Below are 22,127 nucleotides of genomic sequence, written 5' to 3' on the forward strand. Positions count from 1 at the left end.
AGTATATTTAAAGACTTATAATTGGACCAATAAAAGGCAGTTGTTGTTGCATTATATATTTCTTTGCATACACTCTGTATGAAAAAGTACATGGAATTATTTGTATATTGTAATACCTTCTCACCTTCACCAGTACCAAAATAATTCTGTTCTCAACCAGAAATCCATCTCATTTGACACTTCAATCAAATTGAATTGTAAATATGTATAAGAAGTATTTCAAAAACAATTATAATTCATAAATACTAAACATTTCATTAGTAAAGCCTATTACATTGGTATGAATGGATGACTGACTAAAGGTTTACCAAGAAGAACCTGTTCATCCACGGGCTAGAGATAATCTCAAGTGAATCTCTGCCTCAAATTTTAATTTTACTCACCCCATTATATAGTGTATACAGAGTAGAAGGAGACAGGATCTTGATGAATGGTTGCGGTATGCACTCATAGGCAGGGCTACCAGAGAATATAGCATCTTTGCAACAATTTCATAGTAAGCATAGTGGTGCATGCCGACACAAAATGGATTAGTATTCCATGCATAAGATGATTTTGGTGCCAGCATCCAATCATTAGTGTTAAGCATAGTATGACCCTCGAGGAGCAGGAGAAATAAAAAAAACTGGGATACATGCTTGTCTCAGAGAATAAATCTAATTCTGTACAGAATACATTTACTTTTTATATCATGATTAACAAGACTTGAGATTCTGACAGAGAGAGAGAGAGAGAGAGAGAGAGAGAGCGAGATAGAGAGAGAGCAGAGGAGAGAAGAAGAGAGAGAGAGAGAGAGAGAGAGAGAGAGAGAGCCATGAACTTCCCTTTGCCTTGTACTTTTGTAATATCTTTCAATCAATTTTCAAACAAATGATTCCTTTTGAAATTTGTCCACTGATGTTAGATTTGCACAAATTAAACCTGGGAATCAGACTATAAAAACAAATTTGTATCCTATCAAAATTTACCCTTGATTCACCCAGGGCTGGCCATTTCCACTACATAAGTAAGAAGTTATACATATGTAATTATCAAACAGGATGGACTGCCAACTGATGTAAATTAGAGATTAATTCACAATTATCCTGATTCAGACAAGAGTAAAGTATTACATAATAACGGCCAACCTTTCAGTGAGTACCAATCAAATTAGGCCTACTCATACGTTCCAGGCAAAAATGGATAATCTTTAGAACACTATAAGGCACAAGTGCTCAAGCACTAATGACATATGGTCAGTAAGATGGCCATGAGGGAATTCCAGAGTAACACAAATAGATGGAAAGAGAGTACCAAAATAAGCAAAAGTCTCATACTGAATTAGGGCATTAATAAATTGAAGATTACACCTCGCTCTCTGAGTATCACTCATCTCTTACAGAACAAGATATTCTTTGTTATGAATTAAGAAGAAAATGGGATGCAATACAGTGTGAAAATTACAAATGAGCAAAGCAAGCTGCAAAAAAGTGCTTGAGGAATGGCTGAGAATATCTAATGGTATTTACAAATTGTCAGTTTGGCTTTACACCAAGGAAATTAGCAAAGTCTTAATATTGCATAGGAACAATTACAGTGGTAGTACCATGCAAAATTAAAAAGTATATATGTATTATATAATTCTATAGCTTAAAAAAGCATTTAAAAAATGAATAGTAACACCATGGCAAGCAGTAGATGGACATCAAGAAGGGTAAAGGAAGACTACCATATAATGAGAGATATCTTTTTGCAGCATAATCAGTAGATCTAAAAAAATACTCAAAAAATGGGTAGTGGAAAGGAATAAATGACTGAAAATCAATCCAAGTTAATCCAAACTTATGGTGATCAGAAGTAAGAAACATAATAAGGAAAAAGTCATCAAGAAAGCAGATGATGTGACACAATACAACACCAAATTTCCCTAATGGTACTACGGATGCCCAAGATTCCAAAATATGAGCAAAGTAGGAATTTGTTAGCCCAAAATGGATAAAAAGAGCTCACAAAAACAGGGAAAGCAAGACTAAGTTGAGGGTAATAGAAGGCAGGCCTTGACATAAAAAAAAAAATAATTTACCTTGGGAACAAACTTGATTGTGAAGCTGATATTAATAGGACACTAAGAAATAAAAATAGAGCTTCAGACTGAATAACTGAGATATTTCTGGACATGTAAGAGTATCCCATTGGCAAATGGAAGAGTCTGTAATGTAGGAATAAGACCTATACTTAAGTTAAAAGCAGGGATGTTGGTATTTACAAATAAAAAGAAAAAAATGACAAGTTTGAAGAGGCGTTGCTACAAATGTTGAGATTCACTAGAATTCATGTGGAAGATTATAATAAATAAATATATGAAGATTCTGCCAAAGGTGGTGACCTACATCTGAAAAATAAAGAGATCTCACAGATTAAGGTGTTTTATGCATGTGATAACAAAGGAAAATATATTCAATTAGATGAATAAATAGATATGGAAGAAGGCAGAGAAACCAATACTAATATTAATGAGAAAGAGCATGAACCAAGATGTGTACCAGAAGGGAATTGAGAAAGTGCACAATATAACAAGACAGTGAAAAGACCTCAATACATATTTAGGTCCTAAAGAGGAAAATATGAAAGCATAAATATTTTTGACAATGAATTGTAAATTTAGTCAGTCAGTCATCCCTGTATACCAAAGTGAAAGGCTCCAGTAAACCAAGAGTTTGTACTTTTTATGAATACTTCGAATTATGGCTACTGTAATCACCACTAAGGATTAAGCATTGATGATATGCATGACAGTCTTTAAATCAAAAACCTATTCTGTTTCTCTAAAATATATAAAATCAAGCAAAACTGTAAATAGTACAAACATTTATCCTATACATATAAATATAATATAGAAGCATGATGTAACAATAGGGAAAGACATTCTCAATTGTCCAAATTTCAAAGCAAAAAGAAAAACACAGAAAAGGAATTGATGACAATGATAAGCACAAAATAATAACTTGAAAGACAAATCAATGGGTGAAACCAACCAATAACTTTCAAAACAAATTCTGTTTTGTAACAAACCAGAACCTTACATACCACCAGCTAATATGACCCTTTAGGATGGGAACCATTTATACTTCATAAGGTTCTTTGCAAAGATGATTTGGCACTTACCTAACTGCACTTCCCTCATCATGTTATTTTTCTACTTTACCTTCCTCCGATCTTCCGTTTTCATTTAAGAACAACCTTTCAGAGCAGCCTCACAAATTCCAAGGTGTGACTTACTGTTCTTGAAAAAAGATGTTTTCTAATAATCGCCCATATTTAACAGTGCGAGGCTATGTAAGGAAGTGGTTTGCATATGAGCACCTAACTGCCTTAGTTTATAAAACTATACAGTTAAATAAATTTTTAAAAACTGAAATAACAAAATATGAATTATACATTAATAGTAAGATCAATTAATTCAACAATATAATTCAAAATAGCAAACTTCATCTATTTCATGGAAATATACACCCCATAATATACATAATATATACATTAGCAATAATATATTATTTGTATTGTGCTAATAAAGATCCAGAACGAAATCTCTAAATGTAATTCTATGGAAAGTTTTAAGAGTGGTAGATAAACTAATGTACAAATGTTGCACCTGTGCTTCAAGTAAGGCAAACAGTAAACAAAAAGCATGGCTAGAAAGATAAAAAAAAGAAAAAGTATTTTTGAAATATCTTCAAAATACTCATTAACACAATTGGAATAGTTGCAGTTTTCTAAAAACTGGCAGGAATAAGAGATATGCCCAATATGCCTATGGATTTTGTACAATTTGCCTTACACAACCATATCTCCAGTACCAAGCTAATGTATTGTTTACAAATTAATACTTTATCATGATGAGCCTTCTATACTATACTTAGCATACGCAATAGATGCTAATTCTTTGGTGAATTCTTCAATAACAATCAGGGCCTCAAATTTACGGTCATCACTGTCTCTCCTGTTGATAAATAAAAACAGCACCGAATTAATGTTCATGCAAATAATACCTAATGTACATTATCACAGTAGTACAATATTGGTGGATATACAGTAAAAGGGAAAAAATGTGACATGAAAACAATATGTCAACATCTAAAGGACTTTCTTATCAAAAAATGAAAATGGCACTCCAGTCAAGTCATACAGTACTCACTCAAATTCCAATTCCTCCATGGTGCCTAAAAGGTGATATCTGGTAACTTTTAGGTGATCAAGGTAATCCTCTCTTTCCATAATTGGCGTCTGGATTTTTGATACCACTGATGAAAGTACAGTGTAAGGGGTTCGAACACCTCCCGTCAAAGGAAGAGTCGGGTTCAGCAAATACTCATGCAAATGAGGATGAGGGAGCAATGCCAAAGTGGCTACCAAGGAAGTTACTTGAAGATTGATGTCATAATCCTGGGAAACATAATTTCATGTAAGTCCTTATATATAGTAACAGATTTGAAAATCCTGAGGGAAAAAACTAAAATTATCAAGAGCTAAGGTACCTACAAATATTTTCTATATCACCATGGTAACTTACAAATATATAATAAACTGCTGTATAAAGAAAAATATTAGTTCAAAAAGACAATAAATTAAAACATAACCTGATCTTATCTATGCAAAGTACACTACATAGTAATACATGCTAAAATGTATTGACAGGTTTCAAATAAAACTGAAATTAACCATCAGCAATGAATACCATACAATAAACATCTACAGCTACAGTATGTAATCACCTTGCAAGGTAAGGCCCAAAAATGTCAAATGCAACTGCTTCAACCCACAAAATTTTATCAATTTTAAAACAGAATGCACCAATCAGGAAAATCAGCATGAATACTAGAGTAAATTAACAAAGCAATAACAGTAATACAGGAATAAATATAGTGCTTAGTGTACTTTAGTACACTAAGCACTATATTGTACTAGTCTATATTAAAAATATCAGTCACTGAAATTAAATAAGGATAATTTTAAAACACATTAAGACCATCATTAAAAGTGTTCTGGATAATGGTGAATATGAAATTTTCATAAAACACTAATATTGTAATACTTACCTGAACACCTGAATTAGCCCTGGTCACTGACCAGCCCGAACTATATCCCCACATATTTACCCACTAAGTGGGTAATTTTAACTGCCAGCATTACTAATGCTGCAGGTAAAATCTAGTCAAATGAGTTACTTGTGTTACCGTTGGCAATGCTGCTGCAAATACCGGCCACCAGAGGCCTGTCTCCTCAATTGAATCATTCACTATCAAATTGAAGTGGGGAGGAGGGTGGGAATCATTCAGGTGTTCAGGTAAGTATTATAATATTAGTTTTATTATGAAAACTTCATATTGCAATACACTTCCTGAACACCTGAATTAGCCCGATTAACAAAATTTAATGGAGGTGGGATCAATCTAATTCAGCCCGACCTGTCCACGGAGCATATACAGGTAACTCATAATCATTCTACCATGTATAAACATATGTATCCTCACCTAATTATCTAACTCAGTAGGTGAGGATGTTTGCAAAGAAAGTACTTCAACGTCAGTGTTGAGTCTAAGGTACCTTCTGAGTCCGAAGTACCTTCCATGTGATAATCTATTCTTCTTATTCATGGAGGTAAAAACAATTCTCCTCACCTGGTCGTCCAACTCAGGGGGTGAAGTGCTTGCAGAGGAAGTACCTTACCGTCAGTGTTGAGTCCAAGGTACTGCCTGAGTCTGAAGAACCTCCCATGTGGTATTCTATACCTCTCATGTATGGAGGGGAAACGATGAACCTCCCGTGTGGCTATCTAGCCTCTCATGTATGGAGGGGAAATGGTGAACCTCCCATGTGGCTATCTAGCCTCTCATGTATGGAGGGGAAATGGTGAACCTCCCATGTGGCTATCTAGCCTCTCATGTATGGAGGAGAAGTTGAGTTTGCAGGACCTTGCTACTGCTCCCTGATGCAGATGACTTGTGCTGATGAAGTTGTAGTTATTCTAAGCTTAATCAACAGAAACACTTGAGTTCATTTAAACTAACACTGACTACCTAAACTTCTAACATCCTAACAATAACAAGCTAGTTATAAAACTAAGTTACTGCAACAACAGGACCCAGCGTTGTGAAAAATCCACACTGACTCTCAAATAATCGCCTACACGATCACAGACACCGAAAAATTCCTCCCGAAAGCCAAAGGTTATCCATCCGCGATACTTGCGCCCTTGGACACGAAGCCCCGAATAGAAAGCTCCGAAAGCGATGAAGAACCAGTTGCAAGAAGAAACTAACTGCACTTTGGAAAAAGGGACCGAGATGGGCACCTAGGGGAAACCAAATCCACCTAGGGGAAACCAAATAAGATTCTCGGATGAGGTAAAAGTTCCACAGTACGTGACAAAAAAAAATTTTGAGCTCAAACCGGACACAGTATGACGATGACACGAAATTGACCATCGAGGAGACATCTTGTTTCTAAACGACCGTTGCTAAGCGCAAGAGGCGCCCTCAACAGAACCCTCTTATGGATGTCCGGAAAGTGCTGAGGCAGATGATTTAACAAGAAGTAGGCCTCCTCTCCTTGGCAAGAACATAGTACAGCCAGCTGAAATGTTAGTCTGGTTTGTGAACCCCATCAAAACCTAAGTGAAGAGGTTGTCAAACAGTCCAGGTTCTGAGAAACACCCCTCAACTCTCACAACATCCACATAAGACGATGATAAACTCCTGAACAAGTCTTACTCAATTGCATAATCCCGCACCCCCCCTCCCTAAGGCACGATGACGTAACACTTGTCTAACCACTATCCACCCCCTCACAAGAGCCAACCATCTCCAGTTCCGCAATTCATGTAAGAACTAAATACTATGACCTAACCCTGAGCTAATCTCGCTCGACTGCGCATGCCCTCACTACCCAGTGATGTTAACATTACACCTGAGCGGAATATACATTGGCGCTGCACGCCCACCCCTACGAGTCAACAAAACATTGTTGCGCCAAATGTGCACTAACGAAGACGATGACATAACCTTGAGCCAGTCTCTCTCGTCTACAAAAACCCCGCACCAGCCAGTGACTATGGCATGACATCTGGCCGACTACAATGGGCGAGCAACACCCCCAAGAGCAAGGAGGTCACAAAACGCGATCCAACTGACACCGGTTACACCAATAGTAACTAGGATGGAAAGTCTGGAGCTGAAGCTACATTGATCAAGTGAGGGGAGGAAGTACTCCCTGAAACCCCAGAAATGAGGCCAAACCCACATTGAACCCCTTGAAGGATTAATGGAACTATTCATAGGAAAAGGCTGAGAAAGAAGCAGGAGAGAAACAAGGAAGAAGCTACACTCGGAGTAACCACCAGAGCACCTAATGCTGACGTTGTGCGGGTGGAGAAAACCAACTTGTGCCGCACGCACCCAGGGTGCATCTAAAGACAGGCTACGAACTGAGGAACCAATGGGAACCGAAGAAGGAATTACCAGCTACCCTAACAAAAAGAAGGACTAGGACACATTACTAATGATGGTGCAGATGAACTGCCAACTGCTGTAGCCCCCGCAATAACCGCGGTAGGCACGATGTCTCCAACCCTGAAAGCATAAAATGGGAACTGAAGAAGGAAGATTACCAGCTACTCTATGGAAGTAGAGGGTGAGGACACAAATCATACTGACACAGTCAACGATGGTGAAGACGAATCGCCGACTTCCGTAGATCCTGCAATAACTATGGAGGACAATTACATCTCAAACCTAGTACAAGAGGATAAAAATATGGAGTGCGGAAACTCCGAAACCGCCTTTGAGCATCAAGACGAGCAGCCTCAGAACTACAGGATCTGTGGAAGGTGCTAAGAATACAGCCCCGCCAAAAGTACTTCCCTCAACCCCGGAGAGAGAGAGAGAGAGAGAGAGAGAGAGAGAGAGAGAGAGAGAGAGAGAGAGAGAGAGAGAGAGAGAGAGAGAGAGAGAGAGAGTCGTCGAAATCCCCAAATTTCAGGATGAAACGGTGAAAAACTGCTCTGGTGTGTTAATGGCAAGGAAACAGGATGATAGAGAGAAGACCCCGAAGCGATCTCCGAAGAATGACCAGATAAAGAAGACTGTAAAGACATTATAAGTTTTAGAAGAAATTTAGAAGAAATTGGGAGAGAAAGAAACTAGACCGACTCTGTTCCCCATGATAACCTTGGCAAACATCATTAAAAACTCAGGAAAATTCCTCAAAATGTGATCGTGAATACAGTCCGTATTCAAACTACTGCAATTCGTCTTACGATAAATCGATTTTACAATGGAGTTAGTAATTAAAATCGACACTACTACATTTTGAAAATAAGTCTTTCTATATCTTGCGGACAGCTGGCGCAGACAGCTGCGTGCAGTCAGGCAGCAAGATGGTTTTAATACTGAATTTTGGCCAAAGGCCAAGTATAGGGACTAAGAGGTCATTCAGTGCTGACAAGGAAATGACAGTGGCGGGATCACAAGCTCAAAAAACAAGTGGCAGAATCCCCCCAACATAAACTTAACCAATCCAGCTGCCAAACTAACACTCAGCCACACTTTCTTCTTTACACTACAGAATTCATGCAGGACAATTGACCTATACCAACACAGAACAAAAAGAAAAACACAAACACTTGTACTCACCTACTCCAGATACTCCGGGCTATGTTGTACTGTCTGCCGGTCGAGGTCGCGGAGATACCAACAACAACAAAGACAACAACCAAGAACCAAAACCCACAACTCAACAACAATATAACAACCAAGGACCACAACGCACAACCCAACAATAATAACACACCCAAGGACCACAACCCCACAAAACAACACAACAACAAATAAGGAACACAACCACAACTCAACAACACAGCAAACAAACAAGGAATACAACCACAACAAAAGACCACTGCACAAACAATGGTATTTCTACAGAAGCAATCCGCGGTGGCGTAGACTATGGCAATTGACGTTTTCCTATGTTATTTTACTTACTGAACAAGAATTTAAAGTAATATTTATTCGGACGACTGTAATTAACCCCCAGGGGCCAGTACTAAACACGGCGAAATACATTGGACGCCCCAATCCCTAGTGGATGTCGTATCCGCGGTTACGTTCCTTGCAGTTCGTGTGGAACTATTCTTTAGAATTACCCTGCAAGAAACATAACCGTGGATATGACATCCATTAGGGATTGGGCCGTCCAATGTATTTCGCCGTGTTTAGTACTGGCCCCTGGGAGTTAATTACAGTCGTCCGAATAAATATTATACTTAAAATTCTTGTTCGGTAGGTAAAACTGCATAGAAAAACCGCAACTACCATAGTCTGGGCCGCCGCGGATAGGTACCCTAGATCTACCCAAATAATCACTAACACACACACAAAAAGGCAACACACACACCCACTAACAACACCAAGGAATCACAACAGCTCACCAATAACAACCCTCAACAACTCACAGCCACACCAAGAAACCACAACAGCTCCCCAACAACAACAACAACCCTCAACTACAACAACTCACATATACATATAACAGAAACTCACAAGCACAACAACTCTAAGCAAACAACACTAACTTAATAACAACCAAACAACAAACAAAAACACACAACTTATCTGACTTTCAATGCCTTCAATAGACTGCTGCCGACACTACTATCAACAGTTCTCACCAAAGACTGACTAAAAACTAACTCAAAACACAAAACTCCAAACAATCAACTCCAGCTGCACCAGCAGACAACCCAGAACTCACCAACAGCCAATTCAGTTGTTAACCATCCAACCACCAATTACCCTCTCTCTCTCTCTCTCTCTCTCTCTCTCTCTCTCTCTCTCTCTCACACACACACAGAGACCAAATTACAATCATCTAACCTCTCCACCTCCAGAACTTACACCATCTTCTAAGTTAATAAGTATTATCTTAATGATATATACTTATGTAACTGCGTAGAGCCTTGAAGAACCAAATGAGACACAACTTTGTTTGCTAATACGATTGAATTCTAGCAACATCCGTCATTGTATTCAAACCGCGTACGCCAGTAAACACTTAACTGTATTTATGTTATAAATGTAGCTGAAGCTGGTAAGTAATATCATGTGCATCGGCAACATGAATAAAACTCTCCAAGCTTTATGTGAATTCAAAACACAGCCGTGATAAAAATAAAACTACTAGCATAAAAGAGCTCATTACTGTTGTTTTCACACTGATAAAAGATAAATTACGTAAAGCTCGTAATACCGATGAGAATGAGTGGAAATGAATGGAATCACTGAAAATTACGCACTCTTAACAGAAGGGAAAAGACTAGCTCCAATGAGACGTATTAGTCAAATTTGTACTTAAAATTACGTTGTCAGATGAACACTATGACTTCGTTCCAATATAAGTAATATAAGTAAAGTAACCAAGTATTGATTTATACTAACTAGGAACAAGAACATTCGCTGAGACTCAATGAGATGGTTGCATCTGGAGTGAAGGAATTGACTAGTCGGCATCTCTGCCTGTCTACGACTCGTCTCCCCCCCCTAACCAAGTAGGGCTATGCATTAATGACAAGCTTGTAATTATTGTAATACCTTTGAATTGTAATCAATTACACAATTTAAAGGTTAAGTGTAAATCTTTAAACTATCTAATATCAACTTTTAGATGTAATTTGATGATGCGACTAGTAATTATATTCGTAACTGTAATTGACATGAGGCATCATGTAATTACTGACGGAAATTTGTCTGCTAAACTGACGAAAACGTCATACTACCGAATTCCGAACTAAAATAGGATCACTATATTAGTATTTACAATATGATAATATGAAGATACATACAATATTGGATTACGCAGCTGGCAAGCCTACACTGTCCAACAATGCTGAAGTCCAACCGAATCTGATTCTCGTTCTCGTTCAATTACATTCTTGTACCGAATATTATATGATTCGATTCTCATTTCGTGTTCAATTACTCCGGTAGTGAATCATCATAGTCAGAATGCATGAATCTCCAGGATTGGCCAATACTTGTACGTAATTACTATACAGAGATGTAGTATAGAGGATACTTTAGGCTAGAGTACTGTGTTAATTTTATGCAGTTTCTCTTTTATTGAATTATCATAAGTCAAATGCATTTTCTAGAGATTTAACTGATACGTAATACGAAGTGAAATAGACAACCTGATCACCAGAATTACCCTTACCGCAAGACGAACCAAATTTACCCACAGACAGAAAGAGGAACCTTTGAAGACGAAGCAGCGTTATCCAAAACTTCAGAACCAGACAAACCAGAAACCACATCCAAACGATCAACCACAGACTAGAAGCTCCTGTTGCAAAGAACTCGAAGCAGGAAATAAAACCAAGGATGGTTCTAAAGACGAACCTTCATACTAGACACTACAAGGGAGTCTGAACCCTAGGGAACCTAACCTAACTTTACATTAACCTTAGAACTTACACCTCAAGGGGGAATCTGCTGCTTAACACTGCCTGCTCCATGCCGGGGGTGCCGGCAGATCCTACATTCTGTGATTGCGGTTCTCCATAACCCCCTGCACCCGTTAGAGCTGGTTCTGGAACAGGCAGGGGAGCTGAAAGAGAATGATTAGTATCATCTACGCTACTGCTACTATCTTTATTTCAATTGGCTTTGTCATGAAATAGCAAACAATTTAGGCATTTTCTATCCTCCAATTCTGACCCGTTCCTACTGTAGCTCTTCTTAGCTTAACTCTCGCGATTTTGCTGCTATGATTTATATGCTCTTGGTAGTCCTAAGTGATCTAATTAACTAATCCTTACATTCTATACACCTCTGTATGACATACACTACACTTCCCTACAGCTAGAACAAAAGGAATGTTTGCCATTTGAGGGTACTCATCCTTTGTTACACTAGCACAGGAACAAAGTATGCCGACATCTCAGCCAGCAGCTGCAGGAGGCCAGGCTGATGAAGCAGAGATTGAAGTAATGATTTGTTGATGAGGCTCGACCATCTCCCGACGATAACAGAGAAGTTCCAAGCAATCGAAATACGATCCAAATCAGGGAAAATGGGAAGAGACGTTGTAAACGAAAGGCAAGGATATCAAATCCCAATCAAGGCCTCGGTAAACGCTGTGAGGGTCGGCTACATGACCAAAAGTTTGCTGGGAGCAGGAACCACATCCGGCTCACCACGCGAATGAAAAACAATTGAGGAGACAAGCTCTGGTGGCTGATATTTGCAGCTGTGTTGTTAATGCTGCCGGTGAAAATTACCCACTTAGTAGGTAAATATGTGGGGATATAGTTCGGGCTGGTCAGTGACCAGGGCTAATTCAGGTGTTCAGGGAGTGTATTACAATAAGACATTTTTATAATAAAATCAAGTTTTATATATAGTACTTACCAAGTAATTACTCAGCTGTTAGTTTCATCTAGTCTCAGCAGCTTAAAATTCAAATTTCGCTGTGTAGGAACAACTTAGCAGACTATCCTCATTCTGTTTATGCTTATGTCCATGTCCATCAGAAGGGAGGAGAGAGGGGCTCCGATCATGTAGTTACTTGGTAAGTACATATACGTAGTATATAAACTCCAATCATGTAGTTACTTGTTAAGTATAGTATATAAAAGGGATTTTGACGTAAGGAAAAATCTATTTCTGGGCGATTGGCTCGTGTCGCCAGCGAAATATCCTTTAATCTATTATTTCTAGGGTAAATGTACTAACACATACCAGAGAATAAATAAAATAAAGAAAAAGGTCAGTGTAACTGACTCGCTCACCCTCCAAGAGGGTGTCGGTATGAACACTAGGCGAGTGAGACCACTACCACGAGCCAAATGCCAATAGAAATCTCCCACTACAAAAACCCTCCATGAGGAGAGCCGACCCACAGAGTGAGCAGCTCGTACTACTACTACTCCATCCCATGCTGCCGACTGCTGCGCCTCTGATGGCCATCCTGAAGTTAGCAGACAATCTTGGGCGAAGGGATGGGTAGGGTGGGATTTCGCTGGCGACACGAGCCAATCGCCCAGAAATAGATTTTTCCTAATAGAAATATGCTTGAATTACACTTAATTCTAATCATGTTTCTTATCATAAGGTAATTTACATATGTACAGAGGTAAAATGGCTTACATGTAACAAAATGGTATCTGTGTAAAGGCATGTATCAGAAATATAATAGCAATTAAAATAATTAAATGAACAAAGTAATCAATAATGATAATATATAAGGAATGTATATGACTTAATATACAAAACCCGTAACCATTATAAATAAGATGTATCCCCTAGCATAAAAATAAGGGGGTACCATCCATGAGATCAATATCTATAATCATCTGTGAGTGTCCCTAGCAAAAAAATAAGGGGCACCCACTACATCATCATGAAAGCAGCTAAGACACAAGGTGAATGTAAATGAACACGGCAGGAATAGACGAACTGTTGGGTGAGGCAGGTAGAAAGGAGGACTGAATCTTCTACTACAAATTAACTAGAGTCAGGGGAAACTATGTTACCCGCTGCTACTGCTGAAAATTTCAGAGCTTCCAAGGACTTAAGGTAATGACGTTTGAACACTGTCGGCGATTTCCATCCGGTATACTTTTTCAACTCATCGAAGTTCATATGTTGGAAATAATTAATTGAGGTGGCTACTGCCCTGACATCATGTGCTTTCGGGAAAGAGTCAGGATTGGCTTGCTTAATAAAGTACAGGATTTGTTGCCTGATGCCTTTAATGGATAAAGTTCCACCTTTTTCCCTTTTAAAGAGGGGACCCGATGAGGATGAGGAGGTCCTGGACAGAAAGGCTCGTAAGGTTGTAACTGGGCAAAGAGATACATCTTGTGGAAGGGGTAGTACCTTCCAAGGTTCCCACCTCATCAAAGGATCTTCATTCTTTGCTAAAAAGCTACGTTCCGGAGAAAGTAGGACTTCCCCTGTGGGAAGGAATTGAATATGACCCGGATCTCTGGATAAAGCCGACAGTTCTGAAATCCTTGCTCCTGAAGCTAAGCTTAATAAAAACAGGGTTTTTCTTAAGAGCATTATAAACGAGCATGTGTCATTATCGGTTTCTGAAGCCAGTTTTAGAACATCGTTTAAGAACCATGAAACTGACGTAGGCCTTACAGAAGGTCTAAGTCTAGCACATGCCTTAGGAATAGACGAGAAGTAGGAATCTGTCAAGTCTATGTTGAACCCAAATTGAAATATCTTTTTCAAGGCTGACTTGTTTGTCGTAATCGTGCTAGCTGCTAAACCTTTTTCAAATAAGGATCTGAAAAAGGATATAGCTGAATTAACTGTCATGATTCTAATATCTGATTCTCTCAGGAAGATTGCTAACTTTTTGACAGCAGCATCATACTGTCTCAAAGTTGAATCCCTTTTATCGGATTCCAAGAAGAGAATATTCTGAGGGTCAATATTCGCATCTCTTTTTGCCGCAAACTTCATGAAATCCATAAAGTTAGGGTTTTGAGAATCCCTGAGGAAGCGAATACAGTCTTCGTTTGTACTGACTGGGAGAGCCTGGGATTGGGGATCCGAAGAGGACGAAGGCCCAGTTCCAGAATTAGGGGATACCAATTGCTCTTCGGCCAGTCTGGGGCTACTAGAGCCACTTGACCCTTGAATGTCCTGAGTTTGTTTAAAACTTTCATGAGAAGATTCACTGGAGGAAAGACATAAATCTTCTTCCAGTTGTTCCAGTCTAGAGCCAGGGCGTCCGTGGCATAGGCCAGAGGGTCCAGGTTGGGGGCTACATAACACGGCAGTTTGTGATTCGCTTGAGATGCGAAGAGATCCACCTGTAGCCCTGGAACTCTTTGAAGGATCCATTGGAACGAACTGTTGTCCAGTGACCATTCCGACTCTAGGGCACTGATCGGGATAACGCGTCTGCTATGACGTTTCTCACTCCAGCTATGTGAGTGGAGGAGAGATGCCAACTGAACTTGTCTGCCAGGGAGAAGATGGCTACCATGACATGATTTAGATGACGTGACTTGGAGCCTCCTCTGTTTATACAATGTACTACCACTGCGCTGTCCAGAACTAGCTTTATGTGGGATACTTTGGTGGGCGCAACCTCTTTAGAGTCAAGAACACTGCCATTGCCTCCAGTACGTTTATATGGAACTGACTGAACTGAGGTGACCAAGTTCCTTGAACCTTTTTGACCTGGGAATACCCTCCCCAACCGCTTAAGGACGCGTCTGTGTGGATGGTGATCCCTGGTGGAGGGAACTGAAGGGGTACTGACACTGACAAATTCTTGACTTTCGCCCACACGGCCGAAGTCGATTCTTTAGAATCAGAGGGACTGAGGATAGTTTGTCCTGGACCTGACATTTGCTCGTGAGCGCCAGATTCTGGTTAGGTCTTTCAGTTTGGCTTTCATTAAGACGTTCGTCACTGATGCAAACTGGAGAGAACCCAGGATCCTCTCCTGAGCCCTCCTTGACGCCAGTTTGTGACTTAGAAATTGCTTGACTGACTTCGCTATTTCTTTCCTTTTGGCTGATGGAATCGACAGAGTATGGGAGGATAGATTCCATTGAATGCCCAACCACTGAAAGTTTGACTCTGGAGTGAGTCTTGACTTGGTCCTGTTTCATCTTGAAGCCTAGATATTCCAGGAAATGAATCACTTTCAGTGTAGCTCTGTTGCATTCCTCGACTGTTGAAGCCCAGATCAACCAATCGTCGAGATACGCTACTACCATAATCCCTTGAGACCTGAGTTGTTGCACTACCACTTCCGCTAGTTCGTGAACACCCTGGGTGCCACGTTGAGTCCGAAAGGAACTACCTTGAAGGAGAATGCCTGGTCTCCTATCTTGAAACCCAGATATGGACGGAAGTGTCTTGCAATAGGGATATGATAGTAGGCGTCTGTAAGATCGATAGAGGTGGTGACGGCCCCACGGGGAAGTAAGGTCCGCACCTGCGAGATCGTGAGCATCTTGAACTTGTCGCAGCGGATGGCTAAGTTTAAGCGGGACAAGTCTAAGATTACCCTTCTTTTTTGTGAGCCTTTTCTTTGGCACGCTGAACAAGCGACCTTGAAATTTTAATCTCTTGACTCTCGCTATAGCTCCTTTCTGAAGGAGGTCCTCTGCGTACTCTGTCAATTCCTTGGAAGGAAGTTGACGGAAAGGTCTGGATGGAGGTGGGTTCGTCAACCAGCTCCAACCCAGGCCTTTTGACACTATGCTCTGAGCCCATTCGCTGAAGTTCCACCGGTGGCGAAAGTGAAACAGCCTCCCTCCTACCTGAAGTTCTTCATTGGTTCTGGAAACCGCCTCGGCCTCCTCTGAAGTGCTTTCCCCTATTAAAGGGGCCTCCCGATCCTCTCCCACGAAAGGAACGCTTACCTCTGCCTCCCTTACCCGAGCGGTCATACTTCTGTGAAGCTTGACTCTCGAAGGCTTGATTGTAAGCCGGAGAGATGGCGTAAGAGGTGGAGGGCTGAGGCTGAGGGGATATCACATAAATTGGTTGTGATTGAGCTTTAGAAGTGGAAGGTTGGGCTGTTTGCACTAAGGGCACCGCTGGAACTTGCTGAGAAAAGCGTGGCTGCTTTTTCTGGTAAGGATGGAAACGCCTAGGTTTCCTCTGTCCCTTACCTTTGGGCGTTAAGTCTTGCCTCCTCTTAGCCGTAAGGCCCCAACGGTCCTTAAGGCTCTGGTTCAGCCTCGTAGCCTCTGACTGGACTTCCTTCACCATAGCTTCTGGGAAGAGATCTGCTCCCCAGATGTTAGACGAGAGTAACCTATTCGGCTCATGTCGAATGGTTGCCTCTTGTAGGACATGCTTCCTACAATTCGTTCTAGCAGTGGCAAACTCAAACATATCCGACTGTACCGTTTGAGTCAGGGATTTGGTCATGAGTTTAAAAGCGGTTCTGAGCCATAGGCTATGGTCGCTACCTCGGACATAGCCATAGAGTGAATTGACCTGGCTAATCGCGATTTCGCGTCAAATTCAGCCTGAATAAGGCTATCTGGGAGCCTGGGTAGCTTTTCACCAAACTGATCCATAGCACAGTCCGGTTTGAGTTTGCCAGCTGAGAAGGTGTTCGGCAAGTCTTCCCACAATTCTCCGGATGAGGGAAGCAACGGAGATGTGGGATCTGCTTCCTTCAATTGAGGCATGGGTTCCCCCTTTTGGGCCGCTGGGATGGTAGACCTCGCGATCTTTGTCAGGAACGGGGAGCGGGGTACTCTCATCCATTGTGAAAATGGTAAAGGGACTCTTAAAAGGTTGTATCTTGGTATTAGAACAATCCATGTCCTCTAAACACCTGAGCCATTTCTCTCTGAGCCTGGTTCTCGTGAATAGAGGACTGTCTCCTTTGGTACCCTATCATCCCGCACCATGGCTGACGCTGTAAGCCTTGCGTAGCCTATGAACGGAGGCTGGAGGTCTTCCGGGTAGAACTCGAAGTCCTCTATCCTTCGAGTTACAAATTCCGGTATAGAAATGAGACCGTCTTGGAAGGGGGCGTATGACGCTACTCTCCATGGATTGTTCATCGAGAACGGAGGTAGCGAGTCATACGGAGGAAGCTGAGTTCCACTCGTATTGGAAAGTGGAGGAGAGGCTAGAGGGGCTTCTCTCAGTCCGGCTATAATGGAGTCCTGGGACGTAATCCTATCCGACAAACGAGAGATCATTTGTTCCATGCTACTCTTTAGGGACCCAACTAGGTCGCCCACCTGTTGCAACAGGCCAGCATTGGAGTCCAAGGCCGGAGCTGCTGCGGAGGTGGAGGGGTGGCTCTGAATCGGAACCAAGGGTAGCGGAACTGGTGACTCTGCCGGGGTGCGAGATCTCTCTCTGGAGGATTTACTCCTCGAGGACTTAGAGCCGGAGCTAGAAGCTTTAGACCTGTCTGCTCCGGGATTTCCAGCCGGAGACTTACGAGAGGAGGATGAAGCCGAAGTCGTCTTCTTAGACGACGACGACGTCTTAGACAAGGATTTCACTGCTTGACCCTTGACTTTAGGTCTAACCGAAGCGTCAGGAGGAGTATACAATTCATCACCTGTAAAGCCTTGGAAGGATGGAGAGGTTGCAGGAGTAGAAGAAACAGTTACGCCCAAGGGTGACCCTTGGGTGTCCATCCTACTTACCTCGACCAACAGGTCGTCTACACCTACCATAGGTTCCACATTAATATCTAAAGTCGCGACATCCGTGGAGATATCCTGGTCTTGGTCAGTTAATGAGGCAGCCAGCTGTTGTTGGATGAAGGCGATAGTCGGGGCCGCCTCTACTGGGTCGACGTATCCTGTCGCCTTGCCTCCGGGGAAGATTAACAGTGCCAACCGCTTCTCTAAGATGTAGGGCATACCCTTGGCGGCGTTCTTCCCAAAACCGCCGACCCAGGCCCGCAGGGTTGCCAGTGCGGTATCCCTCACTGCCGGCGCCTGGAAGAGAGGGCGTAGATTAGCTTTAAGAATCACTTAAAAACTAAAAACTTAAAGTATACTTAAACTTAGATGCCTTAAGTTAAGTGAATGATGAAAACTTAAGCATAAAACAGAAGCGGAGCATCTACCGGAGATGGAATACTACCCCATCTAAAAGCTGCTCACCAGATCATAACATATGGTACACGTCTCATGGTACCAGACCTGGATGTCCCCGTGCAGAGTCGCGCATGGATGGACATGGGACCGGCAAACTTCGTGTCCACATGGGTCCTGAAGTGTGGCGGCGCATCCCGTATGCTCACAGTTGGTGGCCTGTAAGTGGAAAGACACATGAGTATCTTAAAGAATATCACTTACAGGCTAAAGGACAGAAGAACTCCGTTGCATGCCGGAGCTCGGAAAAAAAATTGGGCATAACCCCTCCCTGCTTCGCCTGAATAGGCTATAATCCCGGAGAGATCCGGTAAAACTCGTAAGGGAGGGGGGGGGAAGGTTTAAGGTACTTAAGATAAACTTATAGTTAATCTAATAACACTTAAACCTAAAACTCAAACGAACCGGACCAAGTCCAGTGCGTAGCGGAGTGTAGTAACTCAGCAATACGTTAAGGTTAGCAGGGACCCACTGTATGTTCCGGTCCACTCTACTGAGTGGACTAACACCTCTCCGCTGGATGCCAGGACTCCGGTCAGGAAAGGAGCCCTAGTAAGGTGGGAAAGAGCGAGAAGACATACAGGCTCAAGCGAACACGGAGCGACAAGGAAGCAACGGATGGGGGGAAAGGCCAGTACCCCCCACCACATTACCACCCGGCCGGACCGAGAAGCCGGAGAGGTCGAGTCCAGTCTGGGTCTGTCCCGTCTCCCTGACCCCTCCGCCTGGGGGGAGAGAGGGAAGCAGGCTCGGGTATGTGGAGCGAGCATGGGCAGACCGACCCACCCTCCCCCGACTCTATGGAAGAGCGGGAGAGGGGGGAAAGTGACTGGGCAGGCGTCTGGCTGTCTCGTGATCGCGTAGTGACCACGAGGCGGTAAGACCAAAACAAGACAACTAAGCCTAGGACAAACCAACTGATCAGAGAGATGCTATCGGGAAGCAACTGAGCTGAAAAGCAGTGGCATATAGGCCCACTAGGCCAAAACCAGCTGATCAGAGAGAAGCTATAGGGAAGCAACCGAACTGATGAGCGGTAGAATAGGCTCAATGAGCCAGGACCTAGGCTAAGCCAGACGCCTAACTAACCTAACCATAACAAAATACATGGTACAATAAATAAAAATAAAAGAAAGAAAACAATATAGTAGGAGAAAAAATTCCAGGAGTGTACGACTAACCCGAAGGAAAGTCTACCACTCAAAGCTAGTCAGAGGCCGATACTAAGAGCCGGGACTAGGGTCTGGAAGGAAGAAGAACCTTATCAGGTAAAAGACATGCATGCATGACAAACCTGAGTAGACAGTACCCTAAGTAAAACGGATAATTAATATAGAACGTACACAGACAAGGGGATGTTCTAGGTATGGGAGACCAAGAACGAACCCACCACGAGGCAGAACCATGCTGCCATGCTTCCGACCCAGAGTTCGTATTTATACCTAAAAAACGGCAAATACTGACTCAGGCCGGAAAAAAAAAAACCAGAACCAACTAACTATAAATACTGAGTTACTTAACTTAGCTGCTGCGATAGCTGCACGCTCCATTATAGATAAATCCAACGAAAGGGCACAAAAAACACAGAGAGAAAATTAGCACGTGTGACTCGTGTGCGCTAACTGAAAAGGATGGCCACCAGAGGCGCAGCAGTCGGCAGCATGGGATGGAGTAGTAGTAGTACGAGCTGCTCACTCTGTGGGTCGGCTCTCCTCATGGAGGGTTTTTGTAGTGGGAGATTTCTATTGGCATTTGGCTCGTGGTAGTGGTCTCACTCGCCTAGTGTTCATACCGACACCCTCTTGGAGGGTGAGCGAGTCAGTTACACTGACCTTTTTCTTTATTTTATTTATTCTCTGGTATGTGTTAGTACATTTACCCTAGAAATAATAGATTAAAGGATATTTCGCGCAGCGACACGAGCTGAGCCCAGAAATGCCATTTTTATGTAAGTAACTTACCAAGTAATTACAAAGCTGAATCTCACATTGACAGGAGGCGGGATACATGAACATATATTTTCTACTCTAGAACATTAAGTTATTTAATGAATTAGAAATAGGAAAGCTGGTACCACTGAAAGCAATGCTTGTCTTTCCTTGTTAGTTAAGAGAGTCTGCAGTATAAACTGCCTCTGGTTGGTGCTCAACTACCTGTAGTGGCGTTGTGGTCAAGCCAAGGGCCTCCTATACAAAAGAGGAAGCTTTGTAGCGGAGGAGTGGTCCGATCATTACTAAAGCATCAGTGGAAGTTACGCAGCCATGGAAATATTCAATGGCTAGCAGAACTTTAAAGTTGTCCTTTCCCGGGTGCAGTACCATAATAAAAACAACCAGATTCTGTTATCACCTACACTGAAGTAAAATCACAACCCATCCACTAAGAGTGCCAGGTGCTCTGGGTACAGTATAAACCACCCCCTTCCCCAAAATTCGACCCTACACTACAAGGTGAAGCGATAGTAAGAGAAAGTCCTATGCTTCCTTCTGTGATACTATGTCAGTTACTAATAATCGCAAGGTACTGCCAAACAATTTTTAACATTGTTTCACTTGCTGAAAATAGTTAGAAGAGAAGATCGAATACACTTTCAGTATGACAACTATTGAACAGACATAAGGCACAAGTAGTACCTGAAAGCTAATGAGGTAGAACCATTTCTGAAGTCTTTAGCTTTCACTTAAAAGGAGAGGAGTGTTCTAAAGTCCATTAGGATAAACGACAAGACGATCTAACAGAGGGTGAAACGAGCTCTTGTTCAAGTCAACCTAAGGGTATAGATTGTCTTGAACTTCTGACCTCATTCATGTTATACTTGAATATCCCAGTTGGACAGAAAGCTCTCTATTCTTTCTTAGAACTAGTAAGAGCTTTTGGGCACTCAGTGTATAAGCTGGCACCAGGAGAGCTGTGAATTAGGGTGCTGTAAGGTGTTCCTTGAAGTCAAGGATGGCTGTAAAATTCTTAACGGAGAAAGGAATAGATCCAGGACTTGGATGGGTCCTTGTTCTTGGCTAAAATCCAAGGAAAAAAGAGCAATCCACATCTCATTTTTCCTTGCTTGGACATGCCAAGGACTTGAAAATTCATTGAAATAGAAATGACATAAGAACTGGGTCTCTATGCTTAAACCTCGGTTAAGCATAGTTCTTAAACCTCGGTTAAGCATAGTTCTATATCCCTAAAAGGTGGAATACAAGATTCCAGGTTTCCTCAGAAAGAAACAGGGTAATTTGCAAAGGGGTTAACGGATGTCTCGATAGAAGAGACTTAGTGCTTGAGCCACCAGCTTCGAAAAAACGTCCCTTAAGACTGGCAGATGAGGAGAGTAGATGACTTGTACATCTTGCAATCGCCAATGTAGCACGTCAAGAAAACACTCTAAAATTGACAAGGCTCCAGACAGTCTAGAGCCTGTTAGGGCAAGAGCAGACCACCTTGGTAGATCTCGACACGAGGTTGTGAAGACACAGTTGGAGGA

The 22,127-nt window shown here is 41.9% G+C and overlaps 1 protein-coding gene across 1 annotated transcript in view; it reads right to left on the reverse strand.

The window, feature by feature from the left end:
- Positions 1–760: 760 nt before the first annotated feature.
- Positions 761–22,127, reverse strand: part of LOC135212695 (FHF complex subunit HOOK interacting protein 2A-like) — a 177,018-nt gene continuing 155,651 nt past the window's right edge. The window contains exons 15-16 of the mRNA XM_064246378.1: positions 4,175–4,422; positions 761–3,979 (exon numbers count right to left, since the gene is read on the reverse strand). Coding sequence (XP_064102448.1) covers positions 3,871–3,979; positions 4,175–4,422 — 357 coding nt within the window. The 3' untranslated portion in view covers positions 761–3,870. The remainder of the gene's footprint in view (positions 3,980–4,174; positions 4,423–22,127) is intronic.

Source organism: Macrobrachium nipponense, chromosome 41, assembly GCF_015104395.2.
Source record: "Macrobrachium nipponense isolate FS-2020 chromosome 41, ASM1510439v2, whole genome shotgun sequence".
Classification (NCBI taxonomy): Eukaryota; Metazoa; Arthropoda; class Malacostraca; order Decapoda; family Palaemonidae; genus Macrobrachium; species Macrobrachium nipponense.